Consider the following 18,441-nt stretch of genomic DNA (forward strand, 5'->3'; position numbering starts at 1 on the left):
GGTGGCAAATTCTTTAAATATAAAAACGTACTTACAGACTGTCAGTTAGAACAACCGGCATTGTAGTCTACCAGGATCAGGAAGCGGGCCTCGTCCTCCATAAAATGCGCTGCACACATCTGAATATTTGGGTTGAACTGTTCTGGAACAGTGTTGTAAATACAACTTAACCACTGATTTCTAGTCGTGTCCTCTTTTGGAAGGCCAAACAAAGTAGTTTCGCTTTCACAACGAAACACACAGCGTCTTCACAACATGGCGGCGGCGGTGGCAGCAACAATAAAGTTGCGCCTTCTTTCTTTGCGTGAACATTTGGGCGGCATTATGCAAATCTTCCCACATTGTGACGTAGACATGTGGGGGCGTGTTTAAACGAGGCGTTTTAGGAGGGCGTGGACCAGTCTTAACTTTTATAAAGAATATCTCTTTGGGTTTGAGACTTTAGTCTTTGCAACTTTAGGGATCTTATCTATGCACGAACAGCTTGTAACACTCCAAAGAGAAAGGAAAACTTGAAATCGCATCATATGACCCCTTTAAGATATTTCTATGTAAAACTGTCTCCAGGGTTCAGAGAGGTTAGAATCACAAGTACTGTCTCCATTCAAACCCTTAATGCTGTAAACCATAGAGGGGAGAAACAAAATCCAGTCACCAAGAACTAACCGGCAATTCAATCCTCCGCCGGGCAACCGGATAAAAGCTCAGCATGGTCCTGCTACTGCTGAGATACCAGAAAACGTAAGGAAACAGAACTACAGACTAGAGAACCAAGATACCAAAAATCAGACAAACATCTAACACTCAGACAACAGAGGTAAAAGAAAGAAACATGAAAACGTCACAGTCTACCAGTGCTGCAATCTATAACCAGTAAGAGCTGATCACTCTTTGCTAAATGACCAGGAGACATCTCAATATGGGCAACTGTAGGAATGGAAATCTCCTTAATAATCTCTTTTTTTCCTCCTAGTAGTCATGAGTTTCAATGGTGAGATTAAATACAAACTGAGCCTTTTACCTCCTGCTTCTCATATGTTTCGACAGAGAAATACCCCAGTCACATATCATCTATAGAGTCTCACAATAGATCTCAACACTGTCTAAAACTGTACTCAGATTTGCAGAGCCACTAAATCTGCAATTACTGTTTTACAGCAATGAGAATCACTACTGATGTTACATCATTGATGATGTTTGTTTTAATTTTATATTTATACATCTTGACACATTATGGCAATGAATAGCCTTCATTTTCTTTATAGAAATGGAATTTTATATTATACATCTGGTCAAGTAATTCATAATATTCATTTTCTTCATGCAAAATATAATTTTTGATTTTGGAGCAAAATGTGACCTGGCCATGTTTTTAAGAAATTCACCAATATACTGTCATATTACTGGGCTTTATCAAGACCAAGTGATCAAGTGAGATCTCTGGGGATCACCATAACTCAGAAGCGGGGCCAGTGTGTGACTGGTAACACTCCAGGTGAACCCGTTGCATCACCATCTGTGCTCAAGGTAACACGAGAGTGTTTCTATTGTCCTTCTGCACAAAGAGCAGCGCTGCCTGCCAGCCTCGAGCCGGACGCAACACTTTTACTACACTGTACTCATGCAGCCCAAACAACATGCACAAGAAAGAGGCTGCTGTTTAATTGCTCAGGGAGTTCTCATTTAACTATCAACTTTGTCCTTCTGAACCTATAAATCTACATACAGCATATTGTCTTTTTCCTCATAAGAAACATCTGAGACGCAGGATATTTAAGCCAAACCTCAATTTGGAATGCCATTGGAATGTCATTGTTGGAATCAATTGTTTAAATAAATAAATAAATTGTTTAAATAAATAAGTAAATAAATAAATATTAGGAACTTTGAGATCTTATTTGTCTTATCAAACTGCAATAATAGAGTGTTCTTTTTGTCGCTATGCAATCACAACAAAAAAGCTGTTTGTTGTTTATTGTAAAGCTATTATTATGGTTTTCCCCTTTTTTAAAATAATATGAAAATGTTCTGATGTTGAAATGAGGGGTGATGCAATGTCATCCAGTTGATTCTAGCAATATCACAACCATTTCTCATTTAGTACAGGTTCTGTAAGTGATTTCAGCCATTTTGATAACTCCAACCAATTTGCTATCACAATAACAACTGTTCAAATTTATATTAAAAATATATTAAGAAGTGAATCGTTAACTGCAAGTGTCTATAATATAATATGTGAACCTGGACCACAAAACCAGTCTTAAGGGTCAATTTTTCGACATTGAGATTTATATATCATCCGAAAGCTGAATAAATAAGCTTTCCATTGATGTATGGTTTGTTAGGATAGTCCGAGATTCAACTATTTGAAAATCTGGAATCTGAGGGTGCAGAAAAATCTAAATATTGAGAAAATCGCCTATAAATTGTCAAAATAAAGTCCTTAGCAATGCATATCACTAATCAAAAGTTTTTATATATTTACGGTAGGAAATTTACAAAATATCTTCATGGAACATGATCTTTACTTAATATCCTAATGATTTTTGGCATTAAAAAAAATCGATAATTTTGACCCATACAATGTATTTTTGGCTATTGCTACAAATATACCCCAGCGACTTAAGACTGGTTTTGTGCTCCAGGGTCACATATAAATATATGCACACATTTATATATAAATATATATATACAAATAAACTAAAATATATAAATGAACTAAAATATAATATACAAATGTTTGTAATATAAAACATACTTTTATAGTAAAATACTGTATATTGTATTAAAATAGTTAAAATGTTGCTGTTAAAAATAGTTGTTTAAGTAAAAGACATATCAATTGTCATCAAAATGTCATCCTGTTATCCTTGAAAAATTGTCATGTGTTTTTAGTGTAACTTAAACCACACACACTCTTTCCAAAAACCCATCCTTCAAAGTCATGTAGAGCAACCAGACCGAGATTGTTTCTGACTGGATTAAAAAAGGAGCCTATCTTACTACCTGTGAGATATTTCTGCTGCTCCAAAAATAAATAAATAAATAAAATAATTGCTTACAGCACCTTTAACGGAGGTGTGCAATCATCACACTTTTGCAAAAGCTAAATATCAAAGCATAGTCAAGAAAAAAAGGGTGCTGACCACTTTATCCTCCTGTTGCAATTCCACAGGGGAGGAAATGCAAGAGAGAAAGACAAGGGAAAAAAGAAGAGAGGAGAACAAGTGTGAGTGACATTCAGACACACATAAAGAGATGTTCACGAACTACTGCAGCCAATCACATCGCCGTTTATTACTCTGCACAAAGTCATTTAAAAGCACCAAGACTGTACTGGGAGAGAGACATCAAAAGGTTAAATAAGCAGTTTCTGGCCTGATACATCCATCGCCACGGGCCAACGGGCGATGTGGTAAAAACAGAGGGAGCATCGCCCTCTTGTGGTCATCGCATGACCCGCTCAACCCTCAGCGGCCAGCAGCAGGAAATAACACAAGATCAAATGCGTTACAATGAGTTGAATGATTTCAGTATGAAATTACATGACAAAAAGGCCCTGTTAAACTACAATAATAAGTTAATAAGTTATAATAAGTTAAACTACTTAAATAATAAAACATGGCTTTTAGCATCTATAAACATCTCACACTGTCACAGTTCTCAAAAACATCTCCTTTATTATGAGCTGTAAATATTGAATATGCTCAGAATGGCATATTACACTATTTTTTGCAGTAAGTACAGTATAGTGATATATCAAGTGCAAGTGATATCAAATGCAATTTCTAATATCATTGTAGCTTATTATTTGAGTGGATTGCCAATTGGATTGACTTTTTACTCAGTACTAGATTAACCCTATAAAGCCTACTGTATAATTTTTTTAAGCCTCTACACAATCAACATGATCAAAACTTTGCTGAAAAATTGTTGCAAACATTCTACTACATGTGCTAAAAAAGTATAAATTATCAGTCAGATGACATTAAATGCATTTTAGTATCATTCTAAAAACATCCACCTTCAGCTCATGGTTCATGTGTGTATTTGCTGTGAAATCTTGATTATTCTATAAAGTAAACATAAGAATAACCTTTATATTGTTAGTAACACTACTGGACTGAAGCAAGGTTTACCTGATTATGAAAACTATTTTTTTTTTTTTTTTTTTTTAAAAAAGTCATGAATCAGCATACTAGAATGATTTCTTGAAGTATCTGAAGGATTAATTACATTTCAAAATATTTAAAATAGAAAGGTTTTTTTAAATTGTAATAATATTTCACATTACTGTTTTTACTGTATATTTGATTATATAAATACAACCTGAATGAGCATTCAAAAACATAAAAAAAAAAAAAACTCATACCAACCTCAAACTTTTGAATCGTAGTGTATTAAATTAACAAACAAACAGCAATGAATATTGGGTGATTTGATAATTCCATAGTCATGTAAAATTGCATCACATGATACATCAGGCTTTTGAGAAAAAAATGTATCTCAGTCATCATTGTATTGCACTATTATATGTTTTGCCCCCAATAAAAACTACAGAGCTTTGATCATAAAACTAAGTATTTACTAAGACATATATTATTGGCAGATACAGAGTGAAAACTGATATTTATATGTATTTTATATCAGCAGTCTGCTATTCTGTTAAAAAAATCTCATTGATTTACATTACAAGCTATCAGAACTTAATCTCACTGTTTAGACATAAACATGACAACATCTGCACTAAACAGCATATCAACAAAGTCTGATCTCCATATTCTCACTACATGAGCCATAAAAGCCTGATGTACAAAATGATACTCAAAAAGGTTCTCACTTGCATTTGCAGGTAGTGTGCAGTGCATACTTCACATATGCTATATTTCATTCTGAATACAGTCATCATTACAGTAATGAATAGTGTCCAGCTGAAGTCAGTGCTTGTGTGATCTGAGCAGCTTTACGGCTGTACCTTGTTAGAGCGTAATGAAACTCTTCCTCCACAGCGAGCGCAGAACTTGCTTTGGCAATACGAACAGAGGTGGCCACAGCCGTCGGCAAACTTGGTTTTATGGCAGATTCCGCAGGTGGGGGAGTCACTCTTCTGCTCCTGGGTGCTCTGTGCCTCTTCCCCCATCTTACTCACCTGGTCCTTATACATTTCAAATTGCTGGTGCAATTTCCTGCAGGAAACAGAACGCAGCCAATCAGAACACAGCAAGAAAACACATTATAAGTATATAGAATGTGTATATAATAAAAATAGGAATATACTTGAAAAATAGGAAGGATTTTGTCATGGGTTACAACCAAAAGGACAATTTTATTGCTCAGAGCTTGCACTTTCATTGCTCATTAGACTTCATTCAATTCATTCATTGTTTCATTCAAATATTAACTTCATTATCTTAAAAACCTTTTCAAAAATTAAAATAAAAAAATAAATAAAAATACAAGACAATTGCTGACATACATTAATAGTACAGAGCTATAAAATTAATATGAAGACTATGATCTCAGACATTTTTTGAAAGAAATTAATACTTTTAATCAGTAAGAATGCATTACATTCATTAAAAGTGATATATTAAGTAAAATAAATATTAAGCAGCACAACTGTTTTCAACTTTGATAATAAATGTTTTTTGAGCAGCAAATCAGCATATTAGAATGATTTCTGAAGGATCATGTGACACTGAAGACTGGAGTAATGCTGCTGAAAATTCAGTGAAATAAATGACATTTTAAAGCACATAAAAATATTTATATTAAATACATTATTAAAGTTTTTAACTGTAGATTTTGATCAAATAAATGCAGCTTTGGTGAGATTAAGACAAATCAAAAACATTTTCAAAAAATCTTACTGCATGCAAACTTTTCAGCTGTAGTGTACATTACAATAAATTCCAAATTTGTTGAAAACGTTTAAAAACAAAGTAACATGAATACAAATGTTACATTTCTAAGAACTTGTCACATGCATTCTGAACTAGATTTTTAACATCTATATACGTTTCAATATGGTATATTATATATAACCATTAGGCCACGACTTCCCCCATAGTAGTGTATGTATATACACTATGTATATATATATATATATATACACACACACACACACACGTATATATATATATATCAGCCATATACAATATAAAAAATCCCATAATAAAATGTTTTTTAATAAATCCTGAAAACAAATATATTGTTCTGAAAGATAAGCTACATTCACAATGAAATATATGCAGAATGGCTTACAATTGTTTAGTTGGTTGTCAATAAGCACTAGCTCTGGGGCCTGTACCATGAAGCCAGATTAGCTGGCTAGCCAGGTAAGTTTCAGTTTAGTTTGCACCAATCCTGGGTTTTAGGTACCATGAAAGTAGCTTGGCTTTTAGCGTCATTCATTACCTTAGTAACTTACACTCCACAGCTAACCTGCTCTGGGGCAGGTTATGTTCTGGTTTAGAGATCTCAAAGTGAAATTTGACCAATCAGCTTCAGGCAAGGTGACACATGTCTGACGCAATAAAGCCACTCCCCCAGTTTCTCTTACTCCAAATTAAAGGACGCTACATAGTAAAACATTTTTAAAGATAAAATTGTCTGAATTTAGAGATGATTATTTTTTATAATTATTATACCCTTAATCAAAGATAAAATTGTCTATAGAGATGATTATTTTTTATAATTATTATACCCTTAATCCATTACACAAGCTAGTTTAGTTTAATAGTAATTATTAAGCTTTTATTTTAAATTAATATAAACATATAGATAATATGCAATATAAATAAGTTTTAGAATCAATAGCTTTAAACATGACTACATATGAGCTTAGATTAGAAGTGTTTTTATACCTGTAAGTGCAAGTAAAAGTTAGTTTATAGAGTTGATCGTATTTATATGTTTTCTTTAAGTTTTCCTCTTATCGTTTCCGTTTTAGGATCAATAGCTTTAAACATGACTACATATGAGCTTTGATTTTTAAGTGTTTTTATACCTATAAATATGATCAATATATGAGCTAACTTTACAACTTTTACTTGCACTTATAAGGCAAGATGTTTTCTTTAAGTTTTCCTCTTTCATGGATAGATCGTTTCATCTTGTAAATGTGTTTAAATTCTTCATATTGTTCAATATTTTAATCTTTGGTAGTGAATCGCACTGACTCTCAAGAAGTGAATCACAGTTTCAAGGCATCTGATTGGCTGTTCATTACTGATGCCACTCTTTCATGTGCACCTGCTCCATTACCTCAGGATCAAGCCTGAGTTGACAGAGAAAGTTGATGATGAGCTTCATGGTACCAACAAAGCCGGATTGGACTGGTTTGGTTTCGTCAACTCAAAACCAATCCTGTAACCCCGAGTTTGTTGCCCATAGTTCCACAAAACTACAAAACTTAATTTATCAATGCGTTTAAATAAATATCAACGTGATCTTAAGCAGGCAGATCACCTTGAGCGTGCTTGTGGGACTTCTATATAAGGGTGCCGTTTAATCGTGTACCCTCTTCATTACCGTAAGAGAGCAGAGGGGGTCAAAGGCTTGAGACAGACTCTGAAACACTAGCTGAATGCATGCATGATACACATGCATTTTGTATGTCCCCTGTCAATCAACCGTAGCCGTGGAAACCGAACACTGGGGGCCAACGCCATAAGCTGTCGATTAGAGGAGGTTTGGTCCCACATCTGCCCCTGCAACATTCATTAGCAGGCTGAATTATTGAGCACACTGATCTATTTACTACAACAGAATGCCTGGGTGCTACCCAGAATTCACCTGGCCACCTCCCACCAAACTCAAACTTGAACACGTTCTCACGCTGCTAATCACCATCTCTGAGGAGAGTTTGAATGCTTAATGCAAAGGAGTTTGTTTCATGTAAATTTAATGAGCACAAACGTCATTGAACTTTTATTAGTCTTTTTGACTTCAGCATAAACCAATAAATAAAAAATAAATTGACAAACCATGTTTGTTTCACATACTGTGTATAGTCTGTGATACCCAGCGATAGCTATTCATTAGCATTCCCATCCATCGCAATAGCATATTTAGCCCATTTCACACTTGTAAAATAAAATATTGGTCACTGGTGAAATACCTTCTATATTGTAGTAAAATATTGCATATACATGTTGCTTTTATCAGAAAATGCCAGGGATAGTTTTGACCAGGGTTATAATCAACTAAACTTAAAACTATTAAAAACATTTTTGCTAAAATATAAAATAAAATAAAATCTTAAACTAAACGAAAATGAGAAATGTTGCTGAAATAACTGAAATAAGTATGTTGAGGAAATTACATTACTAACTGTAAATAAATATTTAGTAAATTAAAACTGAACTAAAACTAAAATAAATTAAACAGAGTAATATTCAAAAAATTGACTGATTAATTAATAAAACAAAATGACAAAAGTACATAAAATTATATAGTAAATTTGAAATTTAAGTGAAATTTAAAATTAGTTAAAAAAGTTTAAATTAATAGTAATAGTAAATAATAGAATTAACTAAAGGTATAATTAAGGTAAAATGAAAACTGATATATATATATATATACATACACACACACATACATACAGTCGTGGTCAGAATTATTGGCACCCTTGGTAAATATGATCAAAGAAGTCAGTGAAAATAAATCTGCATTGTTAATCATTTTGATCTTTTATTTTAAAAATTCACATAAATCTAACCTTTCATTGGAGAATAAGAATTTAAAATGTGGGGAAATATCATTATGACAAATGTTTTTCTCTAATACACATTGGACACAATTAACGGCACCCTTTTATTCAATGCTTTTTGAAACCTCCATTTGGCATAATAACAGCTCTGAGTTTTCTCCTATAATGCCTGATGAGGTTAGAGAACACCTGACAAGAGATCAGAGACAATTCTTTCATCCAGAATCTCTCCAGACCCTTCAGATTCCCTGCTCCATGATGGTGTTTCTCCTCTTCAGTTCACCACACTCATTTTCTATAGGGTTCAGGTCAGGGAACTGGAATGGCCATAGCAGAAGCTTGGTTTTGTGCCCAGTGACCCCGTCCTCTTCCAGGCAGATTCATAACATTTTCTGTTGATTGGAAATTTTTCATTATTGCCCTGATGGTGGAAATGGGAATTTTCACTACTCTAGCTCTTTTCTTAAAGTCACTTTCTAATTTGTGAAGCTCAATTATCTTTTGCTGCACATTAGAAATATATTCTTTGGTTTTTCTCCACACACACAAAAAAAACCTAAGTTAACACTTAAACTAACGCTGGTTTCCATTGGCCATCAATAGAAAAAACAGGCTTCTTATGAGCAGGTACTAACTTTCTGAAGCTAACCATCCAAACCTCTCACCGTAGTGCCCACTAGACATGATTTCTGTTTAAGTCAGTGACCTTTCACCCCTCTAAGATCAGATCACACCAATGAGCAGGTCTGCTTTCACCGACCCCTTGACCTCTGCCCTCTTACCCTCCGAACATGTGCATATACAGTACCACTCACTGTCTGACCCCACGCTGCCCTCTCATATATACGGCAGATATCCTTCAGCAAATGCAATATTAGATTTTAGTCTGTGCCACAAGACTTCTGTCATAAAACATGATCATATGTGTTTGGAGTGACACGACTGAGTAAACAATGACAGATTTTACATTAAACTCTGCGTCTATCCTCCCATATACACCCAGGCTCCAGACAGCAGTCAGGTGGATGATGGGAAGGCTGGAGGAGCTCCAGAGGTCTGGCAGGTGCGCTGGCTCAGGTAGCATTACAGACAGCTGGAGACCACAGCACAGCTCACCTCCAGAGATGCATAACCCATAATATAATCATACGCCATTCGTCACGTCTCATCTGACACACAGCAGATAGAGAAGTCAAAGAAACATGAGCCAGCACACTGATACGCACTCCCTTTATGAGTGACACTGCAGCCACCTGAAGACCTGCGCTTTACCCGTTTAAGCTACTTACAAATTTGTAGTCGACTTCTCGTGTAATACAAAACCCATGCTTAATGTTGGTCTCTAATGCAGATCTCGTAATCAAATCGAATTGATGGGCCATAATGAGCAAAACATGCCTGTAGTAGCTCGTATTTAAGATAATAAATAAGGCCTGTCAATTTATCACATTAATTTAGCCTAATTGATTATATTTAACATAATAAAAATGTTATATATCATAAAATATATATAACATAATAAAAATAATAACTAAATTTCTCTACCCATGTGAAACTTGCAACTTAAACTATTCAATATTTTTATTTTCCACTATAATGTAATGCCTTTAAATTATCTTCATTTGAGGACTTTAGGCAAACTGGTAAGTTTTCAAAAAGGTTAAATTCGTTAATATGAGTTGATGCATAAGATATAATGAATGAAACAAACAAATACTATTTTACAGCATTTATTGATACAGATTGATATTAATTTCTACATATAATAATACATGCATTATTTCTATAAATAAACATTATTATGAATGAACATGAATATATTATTTCATATTGTGTGTACATTTTATATTTAATAAATAATTTTATCATTTATACATTAAAATAAGGGGCAGTTGATATGAAATAAGGCAATGCAAAAATATTTACAATACAAAAACATTTGACATTTAAAGGGGTCATATGATGCGATTTCAAGTTTTCCTTTCTCTTTGTGTTGTTTGTCATTTCTCCGATTACAAATGCAGACATGGTTTTATGTTTACGCGGCGCGATGCAACGCGTAAAAAGACGGTATAAATCATTATAATCAGTAATTATGTCCCCACTGGATGCTACAAATGTCTCATTTGTAATGGGTTTTATTGATTTTGTCTCGTCGCACCAGGACACGGCATCACAGTATGGTAAGGGGCGTAACATTTCCATCACATGCTTGAGGTATTCGGCCAATCACAACGCACTGGATAGCTGGCCAATCAGAGCACACCTCGCTTTTCAGAACGATGAGCTTTGTAAAAATCGACACGTTTCAGAAAGGCGGGGCATAGAGGAGAAATAATAATGTACAGTATGTGGAAAATAATGTGTTTTTTGAACCTTAAACCGCATGAACACATTTCATTACACCAAATACACAAAATAATGTTCTTTTTTAGCAACGTCATATGACCCCTTTAATATAAAAAAGTGAATGAGCATGAATTAGCAATTAACAATAAACTGTAACATATATTTTATATTAAACTGTGTGTATCTATCCATCTATCTATCTATAAATGTAATTAAAATTAACAATTAACAAATGCTGTAAAAGACATTGTTAATTTATAATGTCTAATGCATTGATTAATGCTAAAAAAATAATCTTATTGTAAAGTGCTCCCAGCAAATGTGTAATTAACTGATTAATTCATCAAAATACCATTTAATTCATTTCATTTAACATTTTTGTGAACTGATAGCCCTTGACCATTAATATTCAGAGTAGGTGAAAGGTGAGTCATATCCACAGAAATGCCACATAATTCAAGGTTTGTCTTGGCAATGTTGCGTTTGGAGGATTGAGGGCAAAGATAAATCCATTCAGTTTTACTTACGTCTCTGGCTCTTTTGGAGGCTCTGTTTGCGGTTGGTTTTGGGACTTTGTCTGGGGCTGGAGAACATTATTAACCAGATCAGTGATTCCACTAAAGGGAAACCACCTGTATGAACAAGCAGACAGCACAACTCAAAATCCGGTCAATAAGCCTGCTTCCAGTCGACAAACGTGCCATTATCATCATTACAACTGTAGTGCTGCTACATTCATGAGAAAAACACATGTGCAGGGCATGTACAGCTGCAAAAACTACTGGGATAGAGAGAAAGACAGACAGGGAGAAAGACAGGGACAGACTAGTCTCAGCCCACTGACCATCTCATCCATATTGCACACAAAACTGGTCACTTTCTCAGTCTGGCAAGCTCAAATCTGATTGGCCGGCTTTATGGCCAGTAGTGAGAATACACCCACCAATGATGTACCAGGTAATTATAAACATTTTTGGGAAAATAAATAACTAAATAACTAGATGTGTCAAAGTTGCCCAGTTTAGTTCCAATTTATTATTTTTGTTTCCCCAGACACTTAGTATGAAGTAAACTAGATATGCATGAGCAAAACTTTATATTCGGCTTTGTTTATGAGTTATATCTAAAAAAAAAAAAAAATTAATCAATATTTATTACTTTTGGACAAACAGAAACTCTAATTACAAAGTGCACAACAATTCCACTATATTTTCCAGCATTTCTCATATAGCTGATCTTATAGGAAATGCTGAGCAATTTTCCCCACAGTTTTCTACTACTGTGGTAACAAAAAAACATTTCATATTAACTGGCCCTAAATGAAATGTACAAACAAAATGTGCTGTAATTGGTCACTGTACATGTCTCTTAAGTGGGCGTTTCTTGGTTTCGAATAAAATAAAATAGATTTGCTGAAAACTCTGGCTATGTGAGACTAGAGAAAGAAGAAAAATACGAAGAGAAATACAAAGATATAGAACTGAGAGATGGAAAAACAGAAGAAGAGATACTACCGGAGAAGGAAGCAGAGAAGCCATAGTGAGTTAAATGAATTTTGCATCTATCAGCCAGGGATAAGGTCGAGTATCCACAGAAACAGAGAAAGAGATCAAACACTGTCAATGTGCAACTCACAGAGTCGACAAACAAGCAAAATAAAGCAGGACTGATGCATCCAGCCTATATGTGGATGAAGCTGCCAAAAGCTTTTCAGATAGAGCCATGACAGACCTGCGGGCAGCCAATCACTAGAGAGAGGAGGGGAAAAGAGCCGCCAATCACAGAGGAAGCCACAGCAAACGCACACGCCACTAACCAGCCAGGCAATTGTCAAAGCCTTGAGGTCTCTAGCTAAGATCAGGCCCACACAGAATCTGTGCATGGACAAAAGCTGCAGAATTTGAGCCACAACGAAAGTCGCAACCTTTGGGTTATGAGTCCGACTCTCTAACCATTAGGTTCATAACTTTCTGCACTCCACGGACACCTTGCATGAGTCGACCACAGAAAAAAAACACCGTCCACAACACACAGTGCATCAGACTCAATGTGTTGAGCTTAAGACTCAATTAACGCATGAATACAATAAAATCTACTCCAATGAAAGAGGGTTAATGAACACCATAAATCAGAAGTCATGAAAAAAAAACTGTATATCAATCCTTCAGGACAGCATTCAAAGCAGTTTCAGATCATGTTTTGCTAAACGTGGACTCCCTTTTTTACCTGTCTGGGATCTATTTGAGATCTGTGCATTTGAAACACTTGAAGTTAAAAATTGTAAATTGCAAAATGGTAAAACAGTGTGGCACTGCCCCCTAATGGTTAAATATCAAGGAACAGATGTCAACTTCTGCATCTGGATCACAGGAAAAAGTGCAGCAGTCTCAAACTTGGGAAAAAAAAAATTATACATTATATATATAGATATATATATATATAGAGAGAGAGAGAGAGAGAGACAGAGACAGAGAGAGCTTTTGTCCAATCGTTTTGTATTTAGTTTGACTATGTGGCGAGGCAGCTTCCTCCGGTTTCAGTTACACATTAGCACTGTGTTGTCGTGTTAAATTGCAGAAAAACTGCACTAGTTGAGACTTGACTTGCAAGTCTTGCGAGTGATGTTTTAACCAAACTATCCCTCTTTCTTAGCTGTTCTCAGACTGTTAATTTAACCTCAAATGACTGTCCTCGCTCCTCCTCATCCCTCTCTGTTCTCTCTGTGGTGCTCTTGAGTGGAGGTGGAGACAGAGGCCTCATTGATGTGACAGCTATAGAATGAGAGCTGACTCATCACTTTAAATAACACACCCCACATCTCACCATCAGACTCTCAGCGCGCTCCTCTTAAGGGACTATTCCTGCTTATTTTCAACTTAACATCCACCAACTCCATCTGTGGCCATACATTTGAATCAGTTTTGAAGAAACAAAACTGGATCAGTAATGTACTTACAACGGAGGCCTAGTATAAAATCATTGTAGAGGGTTAAAAAAGCAGAAATGCAGCTCGTCTAAAAGTTCTGCTCCAGTTTTTGTTACCATATGATATTTATATACATTCTTACCTACAAGATTGTGTATTAGAAGTGTAAAACATCCTTAAAGATCATCCTTTTGCTGTGGGACTAAGTGGATGAACTTCCGGTTTGTACGTTCCTGAATATATTATCATATACTATATATAAGTGGAGTCTGCTCGATGCAAACAGTGGCTATGTTCAAACTAGCATTTTACCATCACAGTAGCCTGTGCATCTGTTGAACAGTATGCACATTTTCTTAAATGCATGCAATATATTAATTATGCATGAATTATTTTTGGAATGGATGATGAACAAAGAAGATGCTTGCTGCCAACATATAGTACAGTTATGACATATACCAGCACCAGCAGAGGCTAACAGGGACATGCTAAACAACTAAACCCCGATCCCTTTGGGTATTTCTAGCAGAAACTGATAACTTCACTTACAACCCCTTTTAATAGTAGTGTTTTATTCTCACTTCCTCTTTCTCAAAGCATTATAAACAATATGATATGTAAACAGCACTCTTTATAATTTATATAAGGTCACTTAGAAATGAACATGCTCGGCGGTACTGATAGTTGCAATGTTATTAGGACAGCGTGGCATTGTGTGAGGTTGTGTTAATCTTTACGCAGTGGAAACACTGGATTATACATTTATAAACACATGTTGCGACCATTACCAGAACATGTTGCATATGAAAGCAAAAACAGTACTTCAGTACTTGTAGCATTAAAATGACTAACTGGAAATAAATATAAAGTAAAATTGAACTCAAATTAAACTTAAACGGTATTTAAACAAAACAAATAAAAAGTTGAAGCACTAAAATTACTAACTGGAAATAAATATAAACTACAATTTAACTTGAATTAAACCTAAACAGTATTTTTAAAAAAGTGCATAAAAAAAGAAACAAAAATGAAACAAAAAAAGGACTCAAAATATAAAAATGAAACCTAATCCAAAATATTAAAATAGCATATACTGTAAATAATACTAAAATAACACTGACCCGCAGCCCTTGAACAAGTGCTGTTGCTCATTTCATAAAGCGGCCATGTACGGATTTTACATAAAATTATTAAAACCACAACAGCAAAAACGTGTTTAATTAAAAGGGTCAGACAGCCATGTGTCAAGAAATAAACAGACTACAGAGAAAAAAATAAAACGCATAATATGACCCGTTTTTCAGCTAGCACTAAAGTGCTGCTCTGTCTGAAGTAAGTGTGTGTGTGTGTGTACGTGTGGACACATTGGCCTCCCGCTGTCAGCGATGCACAGAAGAGGAAAGTCCTGTTACATAACACAGAGCTGAATCTCTGCATGGGGCATAATTACTCCACAATTACAGCCGCCAGTGTGGCAGTCTGGGCTGGTCAGTGGGGCTGGCAGCGCCCGCACTCTCCTGTCTGCCATCACTACCACAACACATCAGCTTCCACAACCTTCAGCCCGAGCCTAAAGGAAAAATCCTGGGTTACTGTAAGAATTCTCTCTCTGTGTGCAGTGGTACACTTCATCTGAACTGTAGCAGGAAAACTGACCAGAGGGTTTAAAAGCAGAAATGTACAGCTTGGTAAAGCATTTACATTAATTTTTAAGTAAAAAAAATGATTCACTGACTATCTGTAAAGTTGGCAGAAGAACAACGGCTATGCTCAGTACATCATCATCCTAGCATACTTTTGACACAGGTGAAATGCAAAATACATCACAAATAGGCAAGGAAAAAATAGCTAAATTATCAAATTTTGATAGAGTAAAAATATAGTTTTTTAATAAAAGATAAATAATAATAATATATATATTTTATATATAAAATGCTAAAATGCAAGATATGTTTCAGGGCCAGTACGTATAAGACTGGCATGAGGAAAAAAGTTTCACCCTGGGTACATAGACATGAAATGTACGCTATCGTTTAAAGGTTTGAGGTCAGTAAGATTTTTTTTATTTTTTTTAAGAAATTAATACTTCTATTCAGCAAAGACAAATAAAATGAATAGTAAAAAGACAGTAAAAACTTTGGCGTTGTTACAAAAGATTTATATTTTAAAAAAGTTCTTTTGAACTTTATAATCATCAAAAAATCCTGAAAAAGCTTCCAGAAAAACTATTAAGCAGCACAACTGTTTTCAACATTGATAATTTCAAATGCAAATCAGCAGATTAGAATGATTTCTGAAGGATCATGTGACACTGAAGACTGGAGCAATGATGCTGAAAATTCAATTCCATTTTAAAATATAATAAATTGGAAATCGTTATTTTAAATTGTAATACTATTTACAGTAGTAGTTTTACTGTATTTTAATCAAATAAATGTAGCCTTGTTAAGAATAAGAGATTTAAGAATAAGAGAGAAAAAAATCCACCAACCCCAAGCTTCTGAACGGTAGTGTATGTCTGTGCAAATAATAGTTGAAATACTCAGGAATATTTCTTTAAAGTTTAAAACATGGTCTAAGCATAAGATTTAAAATGGCAGAATTGTGTGAATGAGTGTGTGACAAGTGGAGGGACAGTATGAGACCAGTTCATTTTTATGAATGTGGAAATCTGCTTGTGCGTGTGTGGCAACAGGTGAAGACTGGAGCAATGATGCTGAAAATTCAATTCCATTTTAAAATATAATAAATTGGAAATCGTTATTTTAAATTGTAATACTATTTACAGTAGTAGTTTTACTGTATTTTAATCAAATAAATGTAGCCTTGTTAAGAATAAGAGATTTAAGAATAAGAGAGAAAAAAATCCACCAACCCCAAGCTTCTGAACGGTAGTGTATGTCTGTGCAAATAATAGTTGAAATACTCAGGAATATTTCTTTAAAGTTTAAAACATGGTCTAAGCATAAGATTTAAAATGGCAGAATTGTGTGAATGAGTGTGTGACAAGTGGAGGGACAGTATGAGACCAGTTCATTTTTATGAATGTGGAAATCTGCTTGTGCGTGTGTGGCAACAGGTGGCAGAATCACTGCAGGAGCAGAAATGGTGTAATCTCGTGCCAGAAAAAGCCTGGTCAACACGACCTCCGCTGAACCATCTGAGAGACCACAGAGTGCCACTGAATAAACACACACACTTGATTAAACCACAGTACACAAGTTGTATTAAGAGCCAGAGTATGTGTGTGAGTGTGAGAACAGGCTCACTTCCAGAACCTAGCGAGTCATCTTGCTGCCTACTGCTTATAAGGTATAGCATCCTCATAAGTGAATGATTTTGCATGTTTTACAAGGAAAGAACTCCATTAGCCACACAGCTAGAGATTTTAAGAGTTTGGTTTTAGTAAGTTGCTATTGAGTTAAAATTTCCAATCAGAGTGAACTATTCCCTGGGTATCAGCATTTAATAATGTATTTAATGAAATCCAATGCTTGCTTCTTAATTATTTTTGCAGTTCCAAAATCATTGGTGCTGATTCCAAAATCACTTTCTCACAAAATATGATGTGCATTTCAGAGCATTTTTGCTTTCAACAACCCTTTGTATTATTCCTTAATCACCAGAAAAACTGACACAAAGACATGAATACTGTTTTCCTCTGAGTCAAGTTAATTTGAGTCAACTATGTTCAATTCTCATCTGATTTTCACATGTATGAATGATTCTTAAAACATTATTTTATGCCTAATCCTGATTTCAAGGTTTAAATTATGGCTAGTGACAGAAGAAAATGAAAACATGATGTTTTCTGCTACATCTGAGAGTGTTTTACCACATTCAAATAGTGACAGAAAGTTACAGAATTTGTGAAAAAAAAAAAACGTATTTATGAACTTTGCTATTTTAAGTATCTGAACATTTTCCCTACTCCTTTTCAGATATGTTTGAAAACGAAGTAAATACTTTTCGTTGTCATTAAAACTTTTGATATTTGACTGCCCTTGTTATTTTGTATGCATGAAAGCTGATACATGTATATAAAAATTGAAAGAAAAAAAAGATTTTATTGTTATTTTTGAAGATTTTTAAGATGCAAGGCTGTTTTAGATTTATAATTAACATTTCTGCAACAATCTTTTTTTTTCACCGCGCTTAACGCATTATGCATTATGGTTTTACCTTCTTTGCAACCGGCCTTAAAAAAAAATGATCAAAAGGCGGCAGTATAATTAAGTTGTCTACCTTTTGGAACCTCAAAATGCTCCCTACTTAGGGTTTTTGAACACAGCCTCAATGTGGCATAACTGCATGCTAGAATGAAGGCTGTTCTTGAGCCAAAAGCAAACTAAATTTACAGGTCGCCCTCACACAGCGATGCCTGAAATAGCAGCCGAGTTCAAGGCGGCCCATCATAGAGGCAGACACCTGTTCATTAGGACCATTCAGCAGG

General features: G+C 34.8%; 1 protein-coding gene across 13 annotated transcripts in view; it reads right to left on the minus strand.

The window, feature by feature from the left end:
* Positions 1-18,441, minus strand: part of rims2a (regulating synaptic membrane exocytosis 2a) — a 182,726-nt gene that overhangs the window by 145,741 nt on the left and 18,544 nt on the right. For all 13 annotated transcript variants that reach the window (XM_016483405.1, XM_016483386.1, XM_016483365.1 and 10 more), the window contains exon 3: positions 4,976-5,186. In XM_016483405.1, the coding sequence (XP_016338891.1) occupies positions 4,976-5,186 (211 nt within the window). The remainder of the gene's footprint in view (positions 1-4,975; positions 5,187-18,441) is intronic.

Source organism: Sinocyclocheilus anshuiensis, unplaced genomic scaffold (assembly GCF_001515605.1).
Source record: "Sinocyclocheilus anshuiensis isolate Anshui unplaced genomic scaffold, SAMN03320099.WGS_v1.1 scaffold389, whole genome shotgun sequence".
Lineage (NCBI taxonomy): Eukaryota > Metazoa > Chordata > Actinopteri > Cypriniformes > Cyprinidae > Sinocyclocheilus > Sinocyclocheilus anshuiensis.